The sequence below is a fragment of the Amblyomma mixtum genome, chromosome 8, assembly GCF_055824585.1.
Source record: "Amblyomma mixtum isolate Tamu chromosome 8, ASM5582458v1, whole genome shotgun sequence".
NCBI classification, from domain to species: Eukaryota; Metazoa; Arthropoda; class Arachnida; order Ixodida; family Ixodidae; genus Amblyomma; species Amblyomma mixtum.
This window is the reverse complement of record NC_143019.1, coordinates 36,274,601-36,296,558: the sequence shown is the minus strand read 5'-3', so window position 1 is coordinate 36,296,558 and position 21,958 is coordinate 36,274,601. Positions and strand designations below refer to the sequence as shown.

At 46.6% G+C, this 21,958-nt stretch overlaps 1 protein-coding gene across 1 annotated transcript; it reads left to right on the top strand.

The window, feature by feature from the left end:
* Window positions 1–2,444: 2,444 nt before the first annotated feature.
* On the top strand, window positions 2,445–20,981 carry LOC149332087 (neprilysin-1-like). The gene is made up of 12 exons (XM_089555688.1): window positions 2,445–2,590; window positions 4,784–4,823; window positions 5,540–5,732; window positions 6,563–6,703; window positions 8,571–8,750; window positions 10,691–10,850; window positions 11,314–11,412; window positions 14,050–14,352; window positions 15,192–15,389; window positions 16,507–16,736; window positions 17,731–17,874; window positions 20,628–20,981. Exons 2-12 carry the CDS (start codon window positions 4,795–4,797, stop codon window positions 20,979–20,981), a joined length of 2,031 nt encoding a protein of 676 aa, XP_089411814.1. The 5' UTR covers window positions 2,445–2,590; window positions 4,784–4,794.
* Window positions 20,982–21,958: the final 977 nt, after the last annotated feature.

The following is a 21,958-nucleotide window of genomic DNA, read 5'->3' as shown; positions in this document are numbered from 1 at the left end:
AAGGGAGCGCAATCTTTTCGCAACGAGCGCAGACACTCCGTACCGGCATGGTTGTTATGTTGTAGCCGGAGCACTACAAGTCTCCGCCGTTTTATGGTGTACCAAGGAAACCTCCTTGCAGCCCTAAGAGGTTAAATGTACGCTGCAGCCTCATGATTCTAAGAACCCGAAGCGCCCGCTTTCTTCGTAGCACCATCGCTGTGACCGGTAGCGATTTATTCACCGCGGCTTTTGGTAAGCGAGTTGCATTTATCTGGTCGCTTTTTAGAGGGCTAACATCAAAACGACAAAGCGAATAGTGATGCGACAAGTTTAAAACCTCCATTTTAAATTCAAGAAAAGGAAAGGTACTAAAGTTATTTGCCACGAATAGCAGCTTAAATTGATCATTCGCAATATGGCTAAATTTTGCGCCGAAGGTATCAATAAAAAAGTTGCGAAAATTTGTATCCTTCATTAGCAAACAGCGCAACTGAAAAACACGAAGGCAAGCTAAGGCGACAGACTGTATTTTATTCCTTGAATCTTTTTTGAGCGCGTGGTCGTTGGTCAAAGCTCGGCACTACTTAGGTGGAACCGCCTGTGTAGAAGCTGAAAAGCTGGATATCTGCATCCGACTAGCCAGGAAGCCGTAACCTAGATGTGCATATCCAATAGTTCGTGGCGCAATTCTTAAAACAACATAGTGCAGTGAATGCGCTATGCGGCTTTTACATGTCGTTTCCTCAGCAGCATGCAGAACATTGTCTTGACACACTTGCACACCATTTCTAGAGGCCCGTGTACTGTGCGATGCCAGTGCACGTTAAAGAACTCCAGGTGGTCGAAGTTTCCGGAGCCCTTCACTACGGCGTCTCTCATAGCCTGAGTCGCTTTGGGACGTTAACCCCATAAACCAACGAACTTGTGCACAGTCTATACAACCAGAGCTGGTGGCATTTTAGTTATGCCACAACCCACAAAAGTACTTAAAAATTATTCTGGCTGGCGGACACCTTGGTTTTCTTTGTTTTCCGGAGTTCTGGTACCGAGATACCATTAGCTACAATGATGCCGCCATAGTCGCCTACTTTGGAATTCAGCACTGAGGCTGCACCTAGGATTATAAAGGAAGTAGTCTGCTTTAAAAGTTCTCTTGTTACTTCAGCGAAACATTAACGAGAAGACCAAATTGTAGGGACAAAAATTATTTTACTTTTTACCCTGTTCAATTGTGTCAAACTTTAGTGACAGGTCACGGGAGTAGCGCAGCTTTCTGCTAGCACAGTACTGCTTCGTTTTCCAAATGATGCTTCCGTTGTATCTGATTTCAGAGCATATAACAGCCGTAAATAAAACTTCTGATAACGTGCGCATAGCTATAGATGCCCAACCGCTGATTAGGAGATCCAGGAACTATTGTCGGGAGTATTATACAGTCTGAAGTGCAACGACTGAGCTGCACTATGCTCAGATCTTAAGACTCAGGCCAGCAAGTGCACGCCTGCGGGCCTCGGGCACGACCACATTCGAAAAGAGCAGTGCTTTCAGTGCCGATTTCTGGCCAGTCGGTCGACGCAGCTTTCTGGCCATGCCAGCGTAATTGTTTTCCTTCGTTCAGTCCATCTTCTCACGCAACCCCATACGACGCGTGCAGGGAAATCGACCTGAAGGCTGTTTTCACAGGCGTGGTCTTTACTCTTCTATTCCTGGGAATCACCGCTCTGGCCGCGTTCACGTACTCGGGAGCGATGGGTGGAGGTAAGAGATATACTACGAACGGTAGAGAAAGCGACGAAGAAAGCGTCACGAGCAAGCCGCCTCCTCCAGCTTATGAAGAACTCTGATTGATATGAGGTGGAGGATGTTTAACCATAACCTCTACCTTTAGATAAGGAAGAAAAACAGCGCACACATTTGGAAGGTCGCTACTGAGCGGTTGTTTGCGCTGTTTTACTTTTTTTTTCTCTTCGTGCTGGAGAGTGTCACGAGGGTATACATTCTATAGCGGAGGTGGTGTCAGCCTCCCGAGCATCGGTTAGAAATCATTCCTTCGTCATTTTGCTGCAACCTTTGCTGACAAAGACAGGGGCTGTTTTAATCTTGACACGTACCAATTCTGTAGTGTAGAGCCGCTGCACTCCTGGTTTGGAAAAGCGCCGAAAGGTGGCGCAAGAGCAGAGGGTGAAGCAGTAGTGCGCGGTGTGCACGATATTTTCCGCTGACAGCAGTATCTCCACTGCAGCTAAATTGTAGGCCAATAGCAGTTCAATAGCAGAAGTTCGTGGCCAGTGTAGCTTTCGCTAGAAAAAAGGAAGGTGCTTAAACACTATCGGCCGTAATAGACACTATGCCCAAGCTTTGAGAAATGGAATAAAAGGGGTGAAATGGGGGGAGAGAGGAAGGTCTTGACCCTTAAGCAAGCTAGCGATGGGTGTGGGTGCAGATGCCAGCCGGAGCGACGACGCTGACGACATCGAGCTTGATGGAGGCCCTGACGATGGGAGATACGGAGGTGCTCGTGGGTCCGACGGATGGCTGGTCCTCGATAGGCGAGCGGCTCATAGCCGACGAACCACCGTTCCAGCGCATAGCCCGGAGGATCCAGAGGGTGAGAGAATACGTTGCTTTGCTCCGTCACTTCTACAACATGCGGCGCTATTTATGCTTGCGATTCCACTGGGAGAAATATCACAAGCGCCAGCGAGGGCGTCAAGGAAGGAACGCCTATAGCCGGCCTATAACTTCAGCTCAGTTTGCATGCCTCGCGAAATGTACGCTGTTATGTATCAAAACCGCGTCGAGAAGATGCAAAATATCAACGAGCTTGCAAGGTTCTTTAGCTGTCCATAGTGCGACGAGTTTCAATGAGGGTCGCTGATAATTTTTCTCTATACTGTTTAAAGATGTGTTTAGTGCACTGTAATACCAGATGTGGCGAATATCAGAAAAGGAATGAGAAAATTTAAGTAGCGAAGTGCCTGAGTTACTTAAAACAACCACATTTGCGCTGCGTTAAATAATATTTATCAGTCGAAAACAATGCATCCGTGAACTGCACCCAATAGCAGACGTACAGCAACTAACGCGAAATGTACGTTGCTCGGTGGTGTACCAGCGGTTCTACCTGTGTGCACTCCGTATCCACGCTTTCAAATAATGCACAGGGGCGTCAAAATCAATTTCTTGAACAGCATTGACCGTAATAGTTTTTAGAAATTTCAAAATATTCTAGGGCTTAGGTATTTACAAATCCTGAAATCTTATACAGCTTTTACTAACAGCTAGCTATAAACGTTTATTTGCAACAAGGTGCCTAACTGTAAAAGGCAAAAAGCTATGTGTTTTGATTTAATAGGAAGCCAACAAGTTAACATTTTTTTCTGTTTCTTGATTTCCTACGTCAGTTGGATTACTCAGCAATCAAAAGCCATCTTTTTACCATAACCTCAAAAAGCTTGTGTTTAAAATCATCTACTCGTTCGCCTCGCTGCAGCGCCCTCTATATGACCTTGCGGTGCGGCGTCCACGTTTGTGGACGCTTTGTGGACGCTATTTTTGAAAAGTTTTTGAAACGTGTAGCGTTGTTTTTGCCAAGTCAGGGAGGCACACTACATTTTAAAGCCCTGTTGGACATAGTGGTAAAGCTATTTCCTTCGTGGAAGTAAGAATCGCTTTTCCAAACCAACAGATCGACACAGACGTCGTCAAGTTGCACGGTGGCCTTGTGAAGTTCTGTGCGTTGCTGTCGCAACTTTCTTCTCTCACGCGGAGAAGTGTTTTGGTAAAGCACGCTGGAGCTGATTTTTCGTTGTAGAAAAAGTTCCAGATGGTGGTGGAAATAAGTAACTGGGCATAAATGTGTGTTTATTTTAAACTAGCGCTCCTATTTCGTCATCGTAGTAGTGTGCGGCGCGCGTGAATATCTAATGTTTTTTGACAAATGTTATTTTTGTGAAATAAGAGTTACAAGTAAAACAGTGATTTTCAGAATTTTCTCGATTGTAGAACGTAATGCGTGCCTGAAAAGAATATTGAAAAAAAAAAAACCGCTCAATTTTTGCACAATTTATTCCTTATGTCCCGGATGTAGACAGGTGTATCACGCGGTGTATTGACTGAATCTCTCTACTGTCTCTCGGGCATCTCGGTTCAGTGATGCCTCCTGCGGAGTATAGCAGTTATTGCGCATTTATTCTTCTTGCTTTACTTCTCGCATCTATCTTTGCAGGCTAGATTAACCGCACCTAACAAATCACAAAATTCGGACTCGCTTGAAACTGCACAACTTTCTTTGAAATCACTCTACAGCGAACCTCTTTCTCCTTGAAATGAACACGCCGTCTCAATTGAAATACGACTCCGTAATGCTTTTTAGGTTTCAGGTATAACCATTGATCTTAAAAGAGCAGAGAGTGCCGCTTATAACCGCCGTTAATCAATTAGAATGAACATGGAAAATTGGAGGAATCAATGTGGAAGGAAGAGAACAATGAAAACCTGCCCTCTCTCGGGAAGAAAGGAAGTGAGAACACGGATAACCGCTTCTCGATCAGTTACCTGCACAAAGCACATTTTGTTAAGTGCGCCATTTCCTAAGCGGTCCTGAATTATCTCCCCCAAGGCGTCCCCTTCTGGACCGGCCCAAGACCTCAGTTTTCATAGGTACTGTGCTTAAGTTTGCCTGGCCGTCATTCACATGACCCAGCAGAAGTAGTGTTTATGTAAGGATATTTAACATGAGCAGGCATGGTTTAATCTGGCACCATGACTTACCATTTGCCGTTTTTTTTTTTCTCCTTAGAGTCCACGACGATGGAGAGGACCGGTGACCAGCCGGAATGGTAACTGAATTTTCTTTTTGTACACGACCACGAAGCCTTGCAAGGGAACAGCAGTTCGAAATTGGTAGCGAGGTGCTGGAAGTAGTAAGAGAATATGTCTACTTAGGGCAGGTAGTGACCGCAGATCCGGATCATGAGAGGGAAATAACTAGAAGAATAAGAATGGGGTGGAGCGCGTATGGCAGGTTCTCTCAGGTCATGAATGGTAGCTTACCAATATCCCTGAAGAGAAAAGTATATAACAGCTGTATCCTACCGGTACTCACCTATGGGGCAGAAACGTGGGGGCTAACAAAGAGGGTTCAGCTTAAGTTAAGAACAACGCAGCGAGCTATGGAAAGGAAAATGATAGGTGTAACGTTAAGAGATCGGAAGAGGGCGGTGTGGGTGAGGGAACAAACGCGGGTTAATGACATCCTAGTTGAAATCAAGGGGAAGAAGTGGGCTTGGGCAGGGCATGTAATGCGAAGGCAAGATAACCGCTGGTCGTTAAGGGTAACGGAGTGGATTCCAAGAGAAAGCAAACGTAGCAGGGGACGGCAGAAAGTTAGGTGGCGGATGAGATTAAGAAGTTTGCGGGGATACAGTGGCGGCAACTAGCAAAGGACAGGGTTAACTGGAGAGACATGGGAGAGGCCTTTGCCCTGCAGTGGGTGTAGTCAGGCTGATGATGATGATGACACGACTACGAGACCAGCAACCATGAATATCTGCAGGACAACTACCCGGGAACCACCGGCTGAACCGGATACCACTCATCGTAGGACTACGACCACCCTCAAACCTGACGGCCGTCATCTGGCCGCCCAAATGATTAACGCGACCCTCAACTGGAATTTTGATCCATGCAACGATTTCTACAACTTCGTCTGCAGTAGATTCGAAGGAGGCAGAACCGTCCCGGACAAGGTGAGTTAATTCTCCGTCTGCCTTTTGGAATATCATTGCAACCTAATTTCACCCATCCCAACTCAAAGTACTTCCAAGGACATTCAAGAACAAGCAAGCCTTTTTGTACTTTCATACTCTATTTATCCTAGCATAAAAAGAATGCCTCTAGTCAGGTGGCTTTAAAAAGGAAAAATTGGTGTTGTTTTGTATCGGAAGGTTCCCGCACTATAACGACTAACGCTATTTACCCCGTAACACCTATTCCTGCATCTAAAGTGTGGTGTCTAAGCGCAGTTTTTTAGATACAGAACTCAGAAGCTGGGCTAGAACTCCATTCCCATGAAAACGATGATCATTAAGTGGTTTTTGGCGTCGACGTCGCGAGTTTCAATTTAGTGCCTAGAAAAAATGTCAGTGCCGTTTCCTCTTCAATACTTCCATATTTTTAAACAAAGCGCAGACAGTTGGTTTTGTTGGAAACAGCTGCTTTTCAAATGCAAACAGAGCTGTACTAGCCGCAATAGATTCACCTAACTAAATGTGCCGCGGTGGCTCACTTGATTATGGTGCTCGGCTGTTAACCCGAAAAGCGCGAATACGACCCCGGCAGCGGCGGTCGCATTTCGACGGAGGCGAAATGCTAGAGGCCCGTGTACTGTGCGATGTCAGTGCACATTAGAGAACCCGAGGAGGTCTAAATTATGCGGAGCCATCCACTACGGCGTTCCTCATAGCCCGAGCTGCTTTGAGGCGTTAAACTGCATAAAAGAGCAATCATAGCCAAACGTGACCTTGCGTCACACAAGACAAACTTATATGCCACGTTGTTCTTACGATTCTTTCCCCAGATCGACCGCTACACGCAAAAAGCTGTCCGGGACATGCTCTGGAGCATCGACGTCCCTCCTGGACAGCAGAAGCCCACCGAGAAGGCTGCGGCCTTATTCCGGGCCTGCACAAATCTGGAATCCAGCACTCCGTACTCCGAGGTGCAGAATCTGTAGTTATGGACTGCGCGGTCAGACGCGATCGTTGGCGATCGATGAGACTCTCTAACCCAGTCTAATCTCGAGGACAGTAAATTTCGTCCTCGAGATGCAATTCGTGCTGTCCAACCGAATTCTCGTGTGTCTGTTATGTGCCTATAACTGTCCCAAGAGGCAATTTTTTTTGTATTTATTTCCTTGTCACTTCATTTTTATTTTTTCAAATAATCCTTCCATTTGGCGGGGCACAGGTGGTTGTCAAACAGCACCTTCCGTATATGCATTCATTTAGGCGGAGCCGGATAAAACGGTGACCGTCTACAATAATGCCACGAAACGACTGATTAAAGGATTCATCATCATCATCATCATTTATTTTACCCTTAAAGTGCTCGGTTGAGGCATTGCATAAGGGGGAGGCGGGGACAAAGCAAATACAATTAAGGATAATACGTTAATACAAGAAAACATAATGCAATACAATAAAATTAAAAACGATACATCACAATACAACGTTGGTCAATAATGAATAGCGAAAGGCTGAATTAGGCTGTAACAACGACAAGAAAAAAGAATAAGTGTAACTCGGTGAAATTTGAGACAAATGGGCAGTATCTTTTATTCAGTACAGCGAATAATTAATGTCTGTCGAAATTTAGTAGCGTCGCGCTCGTTAACAATGTAAATACAATTTTCACTACACATTACGGTATTCGATATGCGCAAATGTTAATATATGCATTTTTGTTCCTTCATTTTCCAATTGATAAACAATCGTTATATTTACTTCCTTCCGTGCCCTATACGTTACCCCAACGTATCTGTATGCGTCATATATATGTTTTTTCGCTATTATAACTTGTAGCAGTTGATGATGACGTCGAATTCTTATTGCACAAGTCCATCTCTGACCGACTAGCACCATGACACAAAGTGTTTTCGTCTACTGAACGTGAAGGTCAAAGCTCTGTTTCCCAAGCGATTCACATGAAAATGCCGACCACCAGGCCAAGGAAAAGCTGGTACTCGTTCTTTCATCGGTGGGTGCCCTACGGCGCCGGAGATCAAACATCGCACTTCCCTTATGATCCGAGCAGTTGTTGTATATGTGGATTGTCATTATGCGGCGTTGCTTACAGCGAGCTTTTGACCCTTTGAATTGGCCACCACTTTTCCCTCTCCATTCTTGCCTATAAATAAGCCTTGCTCTTGGCCATAAACGTTCTTTACTTTCCCACACTTGATTCGTTTGGGTGAATCAGCTGAGCACATCTGGCCTGTAGCTACTAAAGGTATTCTAGAATCAACGCTGCTGCTGCTCCGCCTAGCGGGAAAAGGCATTTTCATGACAGTAATGTCTCTCATAGCCTTAGTCGCTTTGGGACGTTAAACCCCATAAACCAAGCCAAACCAGTAATCCCCTCCTGTTCACCTGCCTTGAGGCACTACCGTGTTGCCGAAACAATGAACAACAAATAAATAAGCAAAATAAAGTTGTGTTGACAGCCATCGTTGTAGTGGTGCCGGAACTACAGTGCTTACCACAGCATTCTTGAAATGTGTGTGGATTCTGACCCTAGAGAAAATTATTTATTTCTGGACAAAAGTACAATACCCTTCTGCTGGATGTGGATTGTTAAGGGACATCAGAGGGTCTAACGTTAACAAAGAAATTGCTGCTTCGCGCAGAACGCTTCGCTATTTTCAAGCACAAATAACTGCTTTTTAAGCATGCGAGAAATGATGCTCTTGCATATTCTCTGTTTATACACTTCGGCCGCTAGTATCTCGCTGATGCCATTCCCTATATGAGCATATCCTGATCGCAAGCGAGCCAATGAGAGCAAATTTTGTGCTTTTATACGCGCAGGTGCCCTCTTTGAGGCGTTTCTTAGACCGGTTGGGCCTCGACCTTTCGAACATGCGTTACGATCCGAACTTCGATATCCTGGCGCGGATCGGTAGCCTCTCGTTTGAATTCGGCGTACCAGCCTTCGCAAAGTTCAGCCTGTACAAGAGCCCCCCGGATATCCCTGGTTATATTTTAAAGGTACGTAAACTTATACTCCGTCACGAGAGCAAAGAATGATTTACATTGTCTTAATAATTTACATAAAACTACTCTTGAGGTACAGTCTTTGTCAAAAGTGTACAGCCCAAGGAGTCTGCTTCTGAGGCCTGCAGAGCGGCTCCTCTTGCATACTCGGGGACTCTAACCTCACGACTGCGGAGTGAACTTACGTCCTCATTCCTCCAAAACTTAGGACTGTCAAATGTGCTTAAGAGCCCCGCTACACGGCTTGGAAACAAACGCCTCGAACTGTTTCTTTTTGACAAAGACTGTACACGCTATTCCAGTGAAGAACAATGATTCCGTGGGAGCCAGTGTTGGGTACATTGTAAATAAATATTACTGATGAACACGATGTCATAAAGGCTCCTTGCGTTTTCACGATGCCAGTGACAAATAACTATAAAAGGCGTTACCGCCTCGTTTGTGTATACACGCGTTACAGCGAGTACACCAACGGATCCTGATTCACCAAACTTCATAATACTACTTTAACTTTAAAAAAAAAAGTATGAAGTTAGAGCCCACCTTTCAGTGTTTTGTTTTTTCAGGCATTCACTGCAGACTATTCCCTTAGCCGCATGACTACGTCGACCACCTAAGTTGTGGTTTCTAAGTCATTTAAATGGACACTAAGATTGGGCGTCTTTAAACGCAGACCGTTGAAACTCACAGGTTCCTCTGTAATTGCCTACGTGCTTCAACGGGGACCGCCTTCTAGACTATGGGGGTGACTTTTCGACGGAAGGCTAAACAATAACTGTCCTTTAAATATTAAGATTATTTGAGAAGGCTGTAACTTTACCGAAGAAACTTGCCCAACTTTGCTCACGCATTTCGTGCGGGGAAAAGAAGAGTGGCTGCAGGAAGAAGCACTCAAAGAAGTATGTTGAGTGCTGTTCCGGTGTCGTTTACGAGATACCTTTGACCTGCGGTAGGGCTTACATAGGCCAGACTGGGCGGTGTGTCAATGACCGGGCGGGGGAACATTTGCGGGCATTAAGGGGCGGAGGTACACATTTGGCAGACCATTGTGCGAACTGCAGAGCGTGCGAGCCGCGGCTGAAGGAGATAAAGATACTTGGGAGGAGCGGTGATAAGACGGCACGTGAATTATTAGAAGCATTTCACATCAGGAAGAGGGGGCATGACTGTGTGAGTGACACATCAGTTAATCTTTTGCGGGCAGAATACAGATACCTTGAGCACGCATTGTTATGTGACGATCGGATTCTTTACTGCGCATGTCTCGTTTTATGTATATATTTTCGCTCTCTTACCTGCGAATAAATCAGATGAAGTTAGCGCCTGTCCTGTGTGCATCCTCCTCTTGTGTGCGTTTTTTCGTGTGCGCCTAAATTTCATTTCATTTATAAGCTGTAACTATACTTTATGTGCTAGCCTCTCGCCTACGCTTAAGTGGTAATGTTTTTTTAAAATTCACGAGGTGTTGAAAGTCACAAAAAGGCACTTTTGAAAGTGCTCCGAGAAGCATAAAAGGACCAGAGAAAACAATAATGCTTTATTGCTGCCTCGAGCCATTTTGTACTCGACAAGCCACTTAACCGCAGGAGAAGGCTACGGGCCATTCACGTTTTCTTCTGCAGCCACTCGGTCGTTCGAATGGTTTTCTTGCCTCATGGATGACGTCATCGCGCTGTTTTTGAATGCTCAAAGCCATGTGCCATGTTGTGGGAGGTAAGGGAATTAGAAGCATTCCTGGTATTAGGTACTTTAGATTACAAGCAATACTTATCTTTAGCCCTCATTCTGGGCGTCATCATAGCTGCCAGACTGCAGTGCACAATTCAGTGGCCACCGCAAGATCTAAATAGTTTTTTTCTAAACAGTCATTATTACCCTAATGGACACTGCATAGAGAAAGTACAAATTACGCCTGTCTTGCTTGGCTTCCGCAGGTCGAGATCAACGAAGAAGACGAAGATTGGCTGAAAGCCAATCACCAAGGGTTCAGCTCTGCTGAGCTGAAGGCACAATACATTGACTACCTTCGCGTTTACTACCCCAGCCTTCTCGAGACGCGAATCCCCGAAAACATCATCGGCTCCGAGCGCGCCAGTATGTCCTCTCCTACGACGCAGTTACAGAACTACAATTTTCATTTCGTCAATTTGGTTCATATGCAGGATGATGAAAAAGCCATTGGGCTCTCTTAATAGAATGTCGGAACGGGCTGCTAACCGCTTAACATTTATAAGACGGGCAGTAGGTCAACCTGCAAAGGAAACAAGCATGAGCACTGCGCCCTTTTTTGGGAAAACCTAGTTTAAAACATTCGAACTGCAGAGGTAGTTCGTGTTTCACTGCGAACTGTACAGTTCAAACTCGTACGCTCTTATCAGCGTATCTGAACAGACGTACAGGTTCAACTATCACTATTGTAAGCGATCCTTGGTTTCGAAGATAAAACTTGAAATCATCTGAATTTTTTAGGTGATGAACCCTGCACAGTATGTCATACTGTCACCTAAAGTTCTCAGAACAACCGAGGCTACGTCTTTCTCTTTTTCCTTCAATGCAGTGCATGAGCTCATAAGGAATCTTCGGAAGCAAAAGAGTGGGATTATACGGACGACTGTGGAGAGGCTTGGCAGCTTCACAGAGCGCTCCGTTTCAAACGGTGAGTTTGACTCGTAATAAACCGGACTTGCTACTACTGAACAATGTGAAAACTTAACGACCTCCATTTACATTCAAGTTTAGAGACCTTCGTACACGAGGCCTTGAAATGATGTCGAACAATTCTGACTTGATGGCATCGTTATATATGTAAAATTGCCTCTTTTTGTTGACGCAAAATGTTTTTTAGAATTGTAGGTTTGTAGGTTTAAAAAAAAATGGCTGAGGCTTAACTTGGTTAACCCTGGTCATATGCGAAGCATATTGATGGCTAGGCTTGGTAATACATGGCTTTCCTTGGTTGAATACTTGGTCATTTTAATACAACCACTAGAAGCCTTCGTCGTGGGGGAAGGCAACGGCATGGCTACAGCGGAACGCCGACTAACCCCGAGACGCGCGTTGGGTGGGCGCCTGGATTGCCACGGAAGCCGCGTGCGCCTGCCCGGTGGAGCGAGCGTTTCAGCTACACCGAGTGTGAACGCGCGTTCGAAATGCGCGGGAATGCCGCTCGAGGACATTCCGGTGTCTGTGCGATGGCATCGTTCTCCCTCTCCTAGCGCGTGACGGCGATCTGTCGGGACGTCATGTGTCACGTGGTATGTCACGTGGTGTGTAGTCACTGTACCACGTGGTCTGCACGGCGTGCAACCACAGCGACGGCGCGAAGTGGACCCTCATCTTCCTCTGTCGTGACGTCATGTGTCACGTGGTGTGACGTCACTGTACCACGTGGTGTGCACGGCGCATAACCACGGCGAAGGGCTGTAGTGTACCTCCATCTTCCTCTGTCGTGACGTCATGTGTAACGTGGTATGTCACGTGGTGTGACGTCACTGTACCACATGGTGTGCACGGCACGTAACCACGGCGAAGGGCTGTAGTGTACCTCTAGTAATATGCTTCGCATAAAAAACATTGGGGTTCTTGCGAATGGCAACATTTCCTCCCTGCCTACCAAAGCAACAACACAATGTAGACCAGCGCAGTCGCATTGTGCTACTGTATGAATATATTTGGACGTGCCAATCTACATCTCTATATTTACTATCCAACTCTTCCTTTTAAGACGTGCTCCTGAAGCACACAAAGCGCATTAATTGTGCTTTATATGTCCTATCTGGTGGATGATCACGTTACTGAATGCATACCAAAAGCCTCAGACTACCGTGTGCAACCTGAATGGCACAGAAATAATTCTCAATGAAGCGCTGCTTAAAAAAAAAAAGATCTCTACTCAACGCCGTTATATACTTGAGTTGACAAAAAAGTAAAATGTAATTAACAACATATTCTGGAGTTTCAAGTAACCTGCCTACTAATTAGCTTTTCTTATTGATGCATCTTTTGAATTGCATCAGAAAAAATTAAACAAAGTTGTGTATAACATTGCTTGCACGTTATATTATGAGATGGTAGATGTAATAGAACAGAGTGTGATGCAAGAAAACGAATAACAGACTGTCCAAAAGAGCAGCGCTCTAGCCAAAGGCGGCGGTTTTCACGATGAAGAGAATATATGACCGGTATGATAAAAAAAAATTTTGCGCGCATTGTATCGCAAAATTAGACTGTTTTCGTAACGACTTCCGTTATTAAACTTCATGACTGACTGAATACCAGCCCAGAGTTTTCTTGGGCAAGGTGTTTAGCGCGTGTATCAGTCCGTACGCGATGCCTCGAAATCGTCGCAAATGCAAACTCTCAGCGTGTTTTCAGCGCGGACAGTGTTTATCTTGAACATGACTTTGAAGAACGGAAGGAGTACAGCTTTCGATCTGATATGCTCTTGCACTGTCAGCAGAGCATGTCGGAAGGCGCACGAACGCCTTGCTCACCCTGGCTGCAGTCGTGGGAAGCGTGCGCTCTGATTGGCTACCGTGGCGTGACGCGCCTCCTCATTGGCTCCAGCTGTTGCGAAGCGCATGCTGTGATTGGTTAACCATGCCTGGCGAGAGAGTAACATTGGCTACAGGCTCTTCTCCTCCACATGGCGATTTTGCTCCGGTCCTCCTCTCCAACACTGCGACGGAAGCTGTACATTTCGACTCCATTCTTCAGGGTCAAGATTTCCCGGACGAAGTTGAGCGAAATCGGCGATCGCGGGCTCTATTGCTAGCGCAATAAAATTTACCACAACAAAATTTTGCACGTCAATCACAAGGTCTTCGGTGGGTGCCTGATATATACAGAAATTCTGCAAAAATTAATATCTCCGCGGGAAATACTTGATGAGCGCAAATTATTCGTTGTGTCGTAAAACATCACTGTAGCAGTCAATATATCGGCCTATCTCCCACGGTCGGCTTGAATTTTTTTGTGCTACCGGCAATAATTTTCTAAGTTGGTTTTCTACCGCTGTCTTAAATACACGATGCGAGCGATGAACAAACCTTAAAAGAAATACTTTCCAAAGCATCGGAAGAGTGAACTATTAGCTTCAGTATTTTCATAGCAGTACCTTGCGATATTACAACATTCAAGATTTTCGCCCAAGAATCCTTCACTTGGGTCCGAACATGATCCCAGTCTCGCTGGATCAGAAACATTGGCGGCTGCCCTGCGTAACCTGATGACCACTCAAGGCGGCGACACTTCTGTAATGAAACAAAGCCCTCTAATCGCTCTTTTCTTCTAGCGCACTGGGTATGGATGGTCACGCATTTTACGAGCAAAGTTTTCAAGGCTACGGACGCCGTGCTGGTGTGGGACAGTGCGCCAACCACCGTCGGGCTGCTGATGAACAGAGGTCGCCTGGCACGCCATGACGCCCGCATCCTGTTGGGCTGGACCCTTGTTCGCCGGCTCCTGCTTTTTGCCCACAGCAAGGGGTTCCTGATACCTTCCAGAGAATGGGCAGAGGACTACGCCAACGTGTTCTGCTATGAAAGGGTCTCAAGAGTAATGGCGATGGCCGTTTCGCACCGATACTTCAGCACATGTGCGTATTCCTCTATTGTGATGGCATCGTAACCTTTGGTTTGGTTCGCGGAGAAATTCTAGAGGCCCGTGTACTGTGCGATGTCAGTGCACGTTAAAGAACCCCAGGTGGTCGAAATTTCCGGAGCCCTCCACTACGGCGTCTCTCATAGCCTTAGTCGCTTTCGGATGTTAAACCCCATAAACCAACCAACCAGTTTAACGCCCCAAAGAAACTCAGGCTATGAGAGACGCCGTAGTGGAGGGCTTCGGAAATTTCAACCACCTGAGATTCTTTAAGGCGCACTGACATCGCACAGTACACGGGCCTCTAGAATTTCGCCTCCATCGAAATTCGACCGCTGCGGCCGGGGTCGAATCCGCGGCTAGCGGGTGAGCAGCCGAGCGCCGTAACCGCTGAGCCATCGTACATGTCTTGCACGCGAGCAGCGTCCAGACCACAGAGTGAGATAAAAATGGTGACAAAAGATAAGTAATATCTCAATATGATAAAGTTATGCATCATTACAGCTTATAGCGTCTCATTCTTTTCCTTGTCCTTTGCTTTTTGCGCTGTTTTTCTCTTTCGGTATCGTTGCAAACATGCTGCTTTATTAGTAACTGGGCCCTCTCTAAAAGTAAAGTTTTCAGTGCGCTAAACTAGCTGACAATTGTTGCTTGGTTCATACAATATAACCCTGTACCCCTGACCCTGTCTCCTTTTGTGTGTAAACACAACTTAAAGTTTTGTAAGTCTACTTCGCAACACGTACCTAATGCTGCACCGCGTAGTGCTTTACCTCGTAACAAGATGGCAAGGTGGCGTCTTTATTTCTCCCCTATGTATGCACTGTTCTTCAGTCGTTCCTCCGAATGCGGTGGAGTCCGCTCGAAGCCTGATGATGAACCTCGTGGACACTCTGGCGGAAAAGATCAGTAACACGTCCTGGATCCAGGAACCTGTACGGTCCGTGCTTTTGAGCAAGGCCCGGGATATGGCGCTCTTGATTGCCTACCCGGCCGAGTACGCCAACGAAACCGTGGTGGAAGACTTCTACGGTGAGCATTACAGGTCGGCCGGTTGGCTGCTCTACACCCTGGCTGCGTGTATTCGCTTACGCCTGGCTTGGTGGCCGAATGACGGGTTACCTGAAAGATTGCACCATTCTGCTAGTTTGGTAAACTGTTGAATGAATCTAATCAGGTCCTAGCTTGACCAATCGAACAATCAAGCATCGACTGTTGTCTCCCCTTGGTAGGATTGTTTTCCGTAGAGGTGTCCTGCACCTCGGTGATTTGTGCGAGCCCGGGCGGCCTTTCAAAGCACAACGCCTAAAAAGAGTTCTCGTTTACAATGAAAAGCCAACTAGCATGAAACATGAGTTAACGAAATTATCAATCCGCAGAATTGCTTCGTGCTCAGTACTAATATACTGAGACAACCACATTACGGATACGGCCAGAATCCTGATATTAATGCGTCTGTTAGTACATTCTCAGTACTAACATTGTTGTATGTTCGTGCCAGGCCACTAGTTGCTCTCACTTTTTACGCTCATTAAACTGCTTTTACCGATAGGCGTTCGAAATTCCGTTTTTGCATAGGAAGTTGAGACAGCCAGCCTTCCTTCTCTCAACAAGGCATCAATTTAATTGTCAGAACTTGCGTTGTACCTTTTTCCTCGCTTTGTGAATTGGCCGTTCACCAATATTCCGGTATTTCCTCGAGCTTTCGTTTTGGTTTGCTCAGGCGTCCACAGGCGATTTCATTCAGCCTGAATATTGAGCTCGTGGCTCCATGCACTCCGATCCAAGAGATTGCATGGCCTGTAAGTACGTTCTGAGTGGTCTTTACAAGTTGGACTTTGTCCGTTTTGTGACTTTTTAGATCGCCAATTTCTTTGTTCTAATTTATGCTGCCATCCCCTCCCGCCTTGATATAAGTTGCGAAATAACAATTAGCCTTTCTCTACTTTTCAATCTTAGAGTTGTTGTCCTGACAACTCTTATGCCATTTTGATTGGCCACCTTAATTGCCATTTTTTTTTATTCTGACGATAACAGAAGCAGCGTTGCACCACTGATTCACGAATAAAAAATGCATAGTCAAGGTAATGTTCCTGTTCCAAGTCTTCTAAACCACAACCCTTTGTTTTCTTCCTCTGTGCGGACCCAGCACGATTTCCAGACGTAGGCCAGAAATTCTTCACATCGTATATGGCGTCGCTCCGCCTCTTGACGATTCGCACCTTCAGAGGGCACGTCAACGCCAACTTCAGGCCAGCCACCCTCAACGCCTTCTACGATTTCGACGAGAACATGATCAAAATCTACCCCGGCATTTTGCAGCCACCCATCTTCATCCACGGCGCACCCGCTGCAATCAACTACGCTGGTCTGGGACAGGTATGTTTCACTATTGTATGCGGCCGTCCCATTAACGTAACTATCCACATAAATCTTAACAGAAGATTACGAATTTAAGCTATAAGTGGCGTGTAAAAGGACTACCGCGCTGCTCCACTGTAAACACAAATTAGTTTATATTGTTATTAAAATGCAGCAAAGCTGTCTTCTAGAGCATCTACGTTTAGGGGTACACTGTAAACACGGATATGCCTAGATGGGAGTAAAAAGAGATTAAGCTGTCCTCTAGGGCACCCCCTTTTACGAAAAGGAGTACGCTAGAGGACACCTTAGATCATTTTTACTTCTTCCTGTTTAGAGTGTAGGGTACTCTGCCCTAGTCCTGGAACATATTTCGATCACTAAGTGTACGGAATGCTTGCTCTTAGCAGCATAAGAATGTGGCCTACAGACAGGCCAGACAGACATACCCCACACCTCACAAACCTAGACAATGCAGAAGAACAAACCCGTCGTCGACTACAGACACTCTCGTAACTCCAATTAGACACCACCAATGGTACCCCTCACTCTACAAACCACAGTACGCACACTGTGAAGAAACAGCGACAGCTTTGCACATGGTGTGGGCATGCCAATTCAATACTGCCATAGGCAGACCTCCCAATCCCAATATGTAGCAGTGGGAGGCCATTCTGCACAGCGAGGGCCCCCGCTAGCAACGAGGACTGGTTTGCAGGGCCAACGCTGCGGCGCTGGCCGGTGGGCTGCCGTAGTAGGCGGACCACCCAGGGTTCCAGTAACTGCCATTGTTTAAATAAAGTTTTCGATCAATCAATCAATGCCATTGAAAAGCAGAGTAACATGGTGGTGTTCGCAATGGAAGGAGGCTTCTAAACGTGGCACTGGAGGTTTTGAGGACAGCAAATAGAAGAAATTGAAACTTCATTCAATCGTAACTCCTAGAACTTCGCGTGTTTCGCGTGTATTTACTTCCGCAACGTGAATTCCTCCGCGTCAACTTTTCTTCCAGGTCGCGGGGCACGAAATCATGCATGGTTACGACGTCAAAGGTATCGCACTCGATGAGAGGAAGCGCACGGTCGATTTCAAGCGGACGTCGACGATGAGGCAGTACGAAGAGAAGGTGCTTTGCCTTCGCGCTTCGTACCAGCGGGTACGTAATCGCCGTATCCTTTTTACATTGAGTTTTCGCAGTTTGGTTCCTTCTGAATAAGAAAAGCTCTCAAGCTACTGCGCAAGGCCTGGAATCAGAGAGTGTCAGCATCTACATAGAACACTACAGCTGACTTCCTCCTTCATCGAGATAGACATCACTTTCGGCAATTTTTATGCGATAGCATTGGAGGTCCCGTTCTCCAGAAAAGTCGGTGGCGTTGTCCGTCGGTGTCACAAAACGCCCATTGGTCGAGAGGGTCGTGACGTAGTAGTGACGTCAGTGCAGCAATATCTCTGAAAATAAAAAAAAATGTCAGTGGCTTAGCTCTGCTATGCCAGGGTATAAGTAGCGAAATCGAGCGCAATGACGAGGCAAGCGGTGTGACGTCATACCAAACGGCTGCGGCGGCCCGGCGGCGAGGCACGCGGTGAGGCACGCGGTGTGACGTCATGACAGACAGCGCGGCGAGCGGCGTCCGCCAGCTGCGGCGATTGCAAGGCAACGGCTCAAGGTCGGTCTCTGCGCCTCCTCGGAGCACCGCCACAGCGAAATCGCATGTTCGTGGCCAATGTAGTTCTCGCTACAAAATTCTAGAACGGGCAACAGAACCGCTGTGCTATGCGTCGCGAGCCTGGCGCACTACCTTGACATCACAGAGAACCTTCGTTCGCTGCGATAATTGGAGGCCTTGCGCGGCCGCCTCCTACGGCTAAACATTCAGCATTACTTTAAAGAAACACTTAGTTAATTAGTGTAAATTATTAAACGCAGCCTATACGCATACAGCAACTGGAAGCGAATATGTGACGTGTCAGTGCTCTCGCATTTCACCCTTAAAGCACCTTAAACATCGTCCAATTTTTACCTCGACACGGTGAACTGAACGCATACGCGCTTCAAGTTGTTGATAGACTCAACCGCCCGCCGCACGCGATATACAGTGTCCTTGGTTTTTGAGGCGCACGTAGCGTGGTAGTTGGTCTTGTTCCCAGGTTTTAGCTACACATGAGGGCGAATATTATCTTACCTAGAGAGCCGAAGACGCTATTAAGAACTTTTATACGTACACACGCTACTGTTCGTTTTGAATGTGGGCACAGATGACCAAGTTTACAATCTGTCTGCTCGCCTCACCACGAGTGTATTGCAAGCACAGAGCACAGGATGAGCCATGAAGATTGCAGCCTCACTCTCTCGGCGGCCACGTTCGCCAACATCTCGCAGGCTCTCGAACAGGCGTAATCCGTTCGTAGCAACAAAGTAGTAAGCGAAGAAAATTACGCGTTTGTTACTGACATCGGACTCAAGCTGTCAATTTCTCCATACCTATGGCTTCCCACTGCTCACATTATGCATAATCGGCGATGACGTAGAGCAGCCGGTTAATACTGACAACAGCGAAAAGCGGGCTGATAAGCCTTTCCAGTGATTTTAGCTTTAGGTGCGGCACGGAAATGTGGTACTTTTCATTGGACACACAACTTTCACGTCGCTTCATACGCGTGAATTCGTACAAATGATTTTAAAGCAAAATAATTTAGAGCCGTCTTTACTAAAATGAAAGGAACGGAAAATGTTATTTCTGCTCAGCTCACATGTGGAGTAGCAGAACACCTCGACTTTTCAGGCTACGCTTCCTGCCTGCATACAAGGCGATCAAAATTAGGCTTCACAGACTTAATGGAATCAGCCACTGAGTGGCACATGAAATGTACTTCTGCACATAAGTTACGCATCCAGGCAAACACTAAGAGATGACAATCGTCACCGTAGGGCACCTAAATTAACTAAAATATATTAACGAAGCTTTCAGCCACTGTGGCTAGCGCAAGTGTTTATACCGGAAACATAGGAGCAATGGCAGTTCTAGACTACTCAATTTGGTAGAGTTCTTCTAGAGCACGCGTATTCTTATATACTGGCTCTCATTGTGAACAGTGATTTGGCGTATTTAGCGTGCAAGGCGGTGGTAGTCTAGGCGAAATTCCTCCCTAGTGTGACGCACCTGTTGCCTCGCGGGTTTCTTTCATTTCGTTCAAAGTTAAAAGGAAACACATACAAGCTTCACCGGTCGTTGTGCGCCGTTTGAACACGAAACACCAGGTCATGTCGGCAGGACCTTTGCGGGGATCGTCACCACCACGCTTGCGAAATTACGGCGATCGAATTGGTAATTTGGACGCGAATATACCGAAACACACGTGCACTTAGAGAATACTACGAAATGGAACTGTGAAGGTGCCTGCCTTTTAGTGTCTAATATAAGCATGCCCACTTACTGCAGTCAGTAAAAGTTGACAATTTTAGTTAGGTGTCTCAATGTGAAAATTTTCACCTCGCTTTGGGTCTCCATTGTCGTATAAGTTCTGTGCGGAGGGTGCCTTCCCGTACCATTCAGCGCCTAGTCTTACAAATCTGCAAACCTTAGTTTTGACTGCACTGCATGTTGACTTCCGTATCAATCCATCGCTCGTTAGCGTTTTGGCGAATGTAGTCTTCTCACACCTTGTGTATTTTTACGCTGACAGAACTCATCACTGAGTGGTAACAGACTCAGGCGCAGCCCTCTTTAGGATTTAGGATGTATCTTTATCCTCCCTATGTAAACTTGCTGCAGTGTAGGCACGTGCCGATTGCGTTGGCGTACTTTTCTCATTGCGTCTCTTCACCCACTAGTGATAAGTACTGCTCCAGACTCCCTCTAAGACTACCAGGTCCCAATATTTAACCAATATATTCTCCGTTTGCAGGCAGAACCAAGGTCACGCGCGAGGACCATAGACGCCGATACGGATTCTGAAGGATTCGCCGACTACGTCGGCCTGTTGCTGGCGCACGCCGCCTTCCAGAAGCTGCGTGCCAACGAGCGAGAAGAGATGCTTCCGGGCATTGGTCTCACCGCCAAACAGCTATTCTACGTGGCGCACTGCGCCAAGTGGTGCACCCAATCTTCAGAGGGCCTTAAGCGAAAGCCTTTCTCACGGTACTGGCCGAACCGTTCCCGTTGCATTGTTCCCTTGCAGAACATGCCGGAGTTTGCAGCCGCATATCAATGCAAACCAGGTGACATTATGAAAGTCGACGATACTTGTCACTTCTGGTAGAGTCTGTGTGCAGGAATAAAAAGGTTATTTTGTTGTATCGCTAAGCAAGCGGTGTGACGTCATGCCAAACGGCGGCGGCGGCTCCGCGACGAGGCACGCGGTGTGACGTCATGCCAGGGGGCGCGGCGAGAGCGCGGCGTCTGCCAGCTGCAGCGGTTGCTAGGCAACGGCCCAAGGTGCCTCCTCTGAGCACCGCCACTGTGAAATCGCAAGTTCGAGGCCAATGTAGCTTTCGCTACAAAAGGAAGCTGTCCTCTAGCGCAGTCCCTTTCTTTAGTGATAGCTTATGCTGCCCATGTTCCGGAGTAGATCTTTATCACCAAATATACGGAGTGCTTAATCTTGTCAACGAAGGTATATATACACACTGCAAAGCTTACTATGTTGACCAAATATTTTAGGGGAATTCCCCAAGGTGGAGTAGATTTGTAATAAGGGAGTAATTACTCATTGACGTCCACCCGAGCGCAGCCATACGGCCACAAAGGAAAGCTATACAGCTTTCACAGAAACTTCGTAGTTAAAGAAAAATTCGTCCTGGTCCGGGGTTCGAACCCGGGACCACCGCCACACCGGAGCAGTCGCTCTACCAATTGAGCTAACCGGGACGGCAAGCTTATGGTAGGGCGAGAGCGAATTGATCTATAACTCGAAGTGGGAACAGTGTTGACCAAATATTTTAGGGGAATCCCCCAAGGTGGAGTAGATTTGTAATAAGGGAGTAATTACTCATTGACGTCCACCCGAGCGCAGCCATACGGCCACAAAGGAAAGCTATACAGCTTTCACAGAAACTTCGTAGTTAAAGAAAAATTCGTCCTGGTCCGGGGTTCGAACCCGGGACCACCGCCACACCGGAGCAGTCGCTCTACCAATTGAGCTAACCGGGACGGCAAGCTTATGGTAGGGCGAGAGCGAATTGATCTATAACTCGAAGTGGGAACAGTGTTGACCAAATATTTTAGGGGAATCCCCCA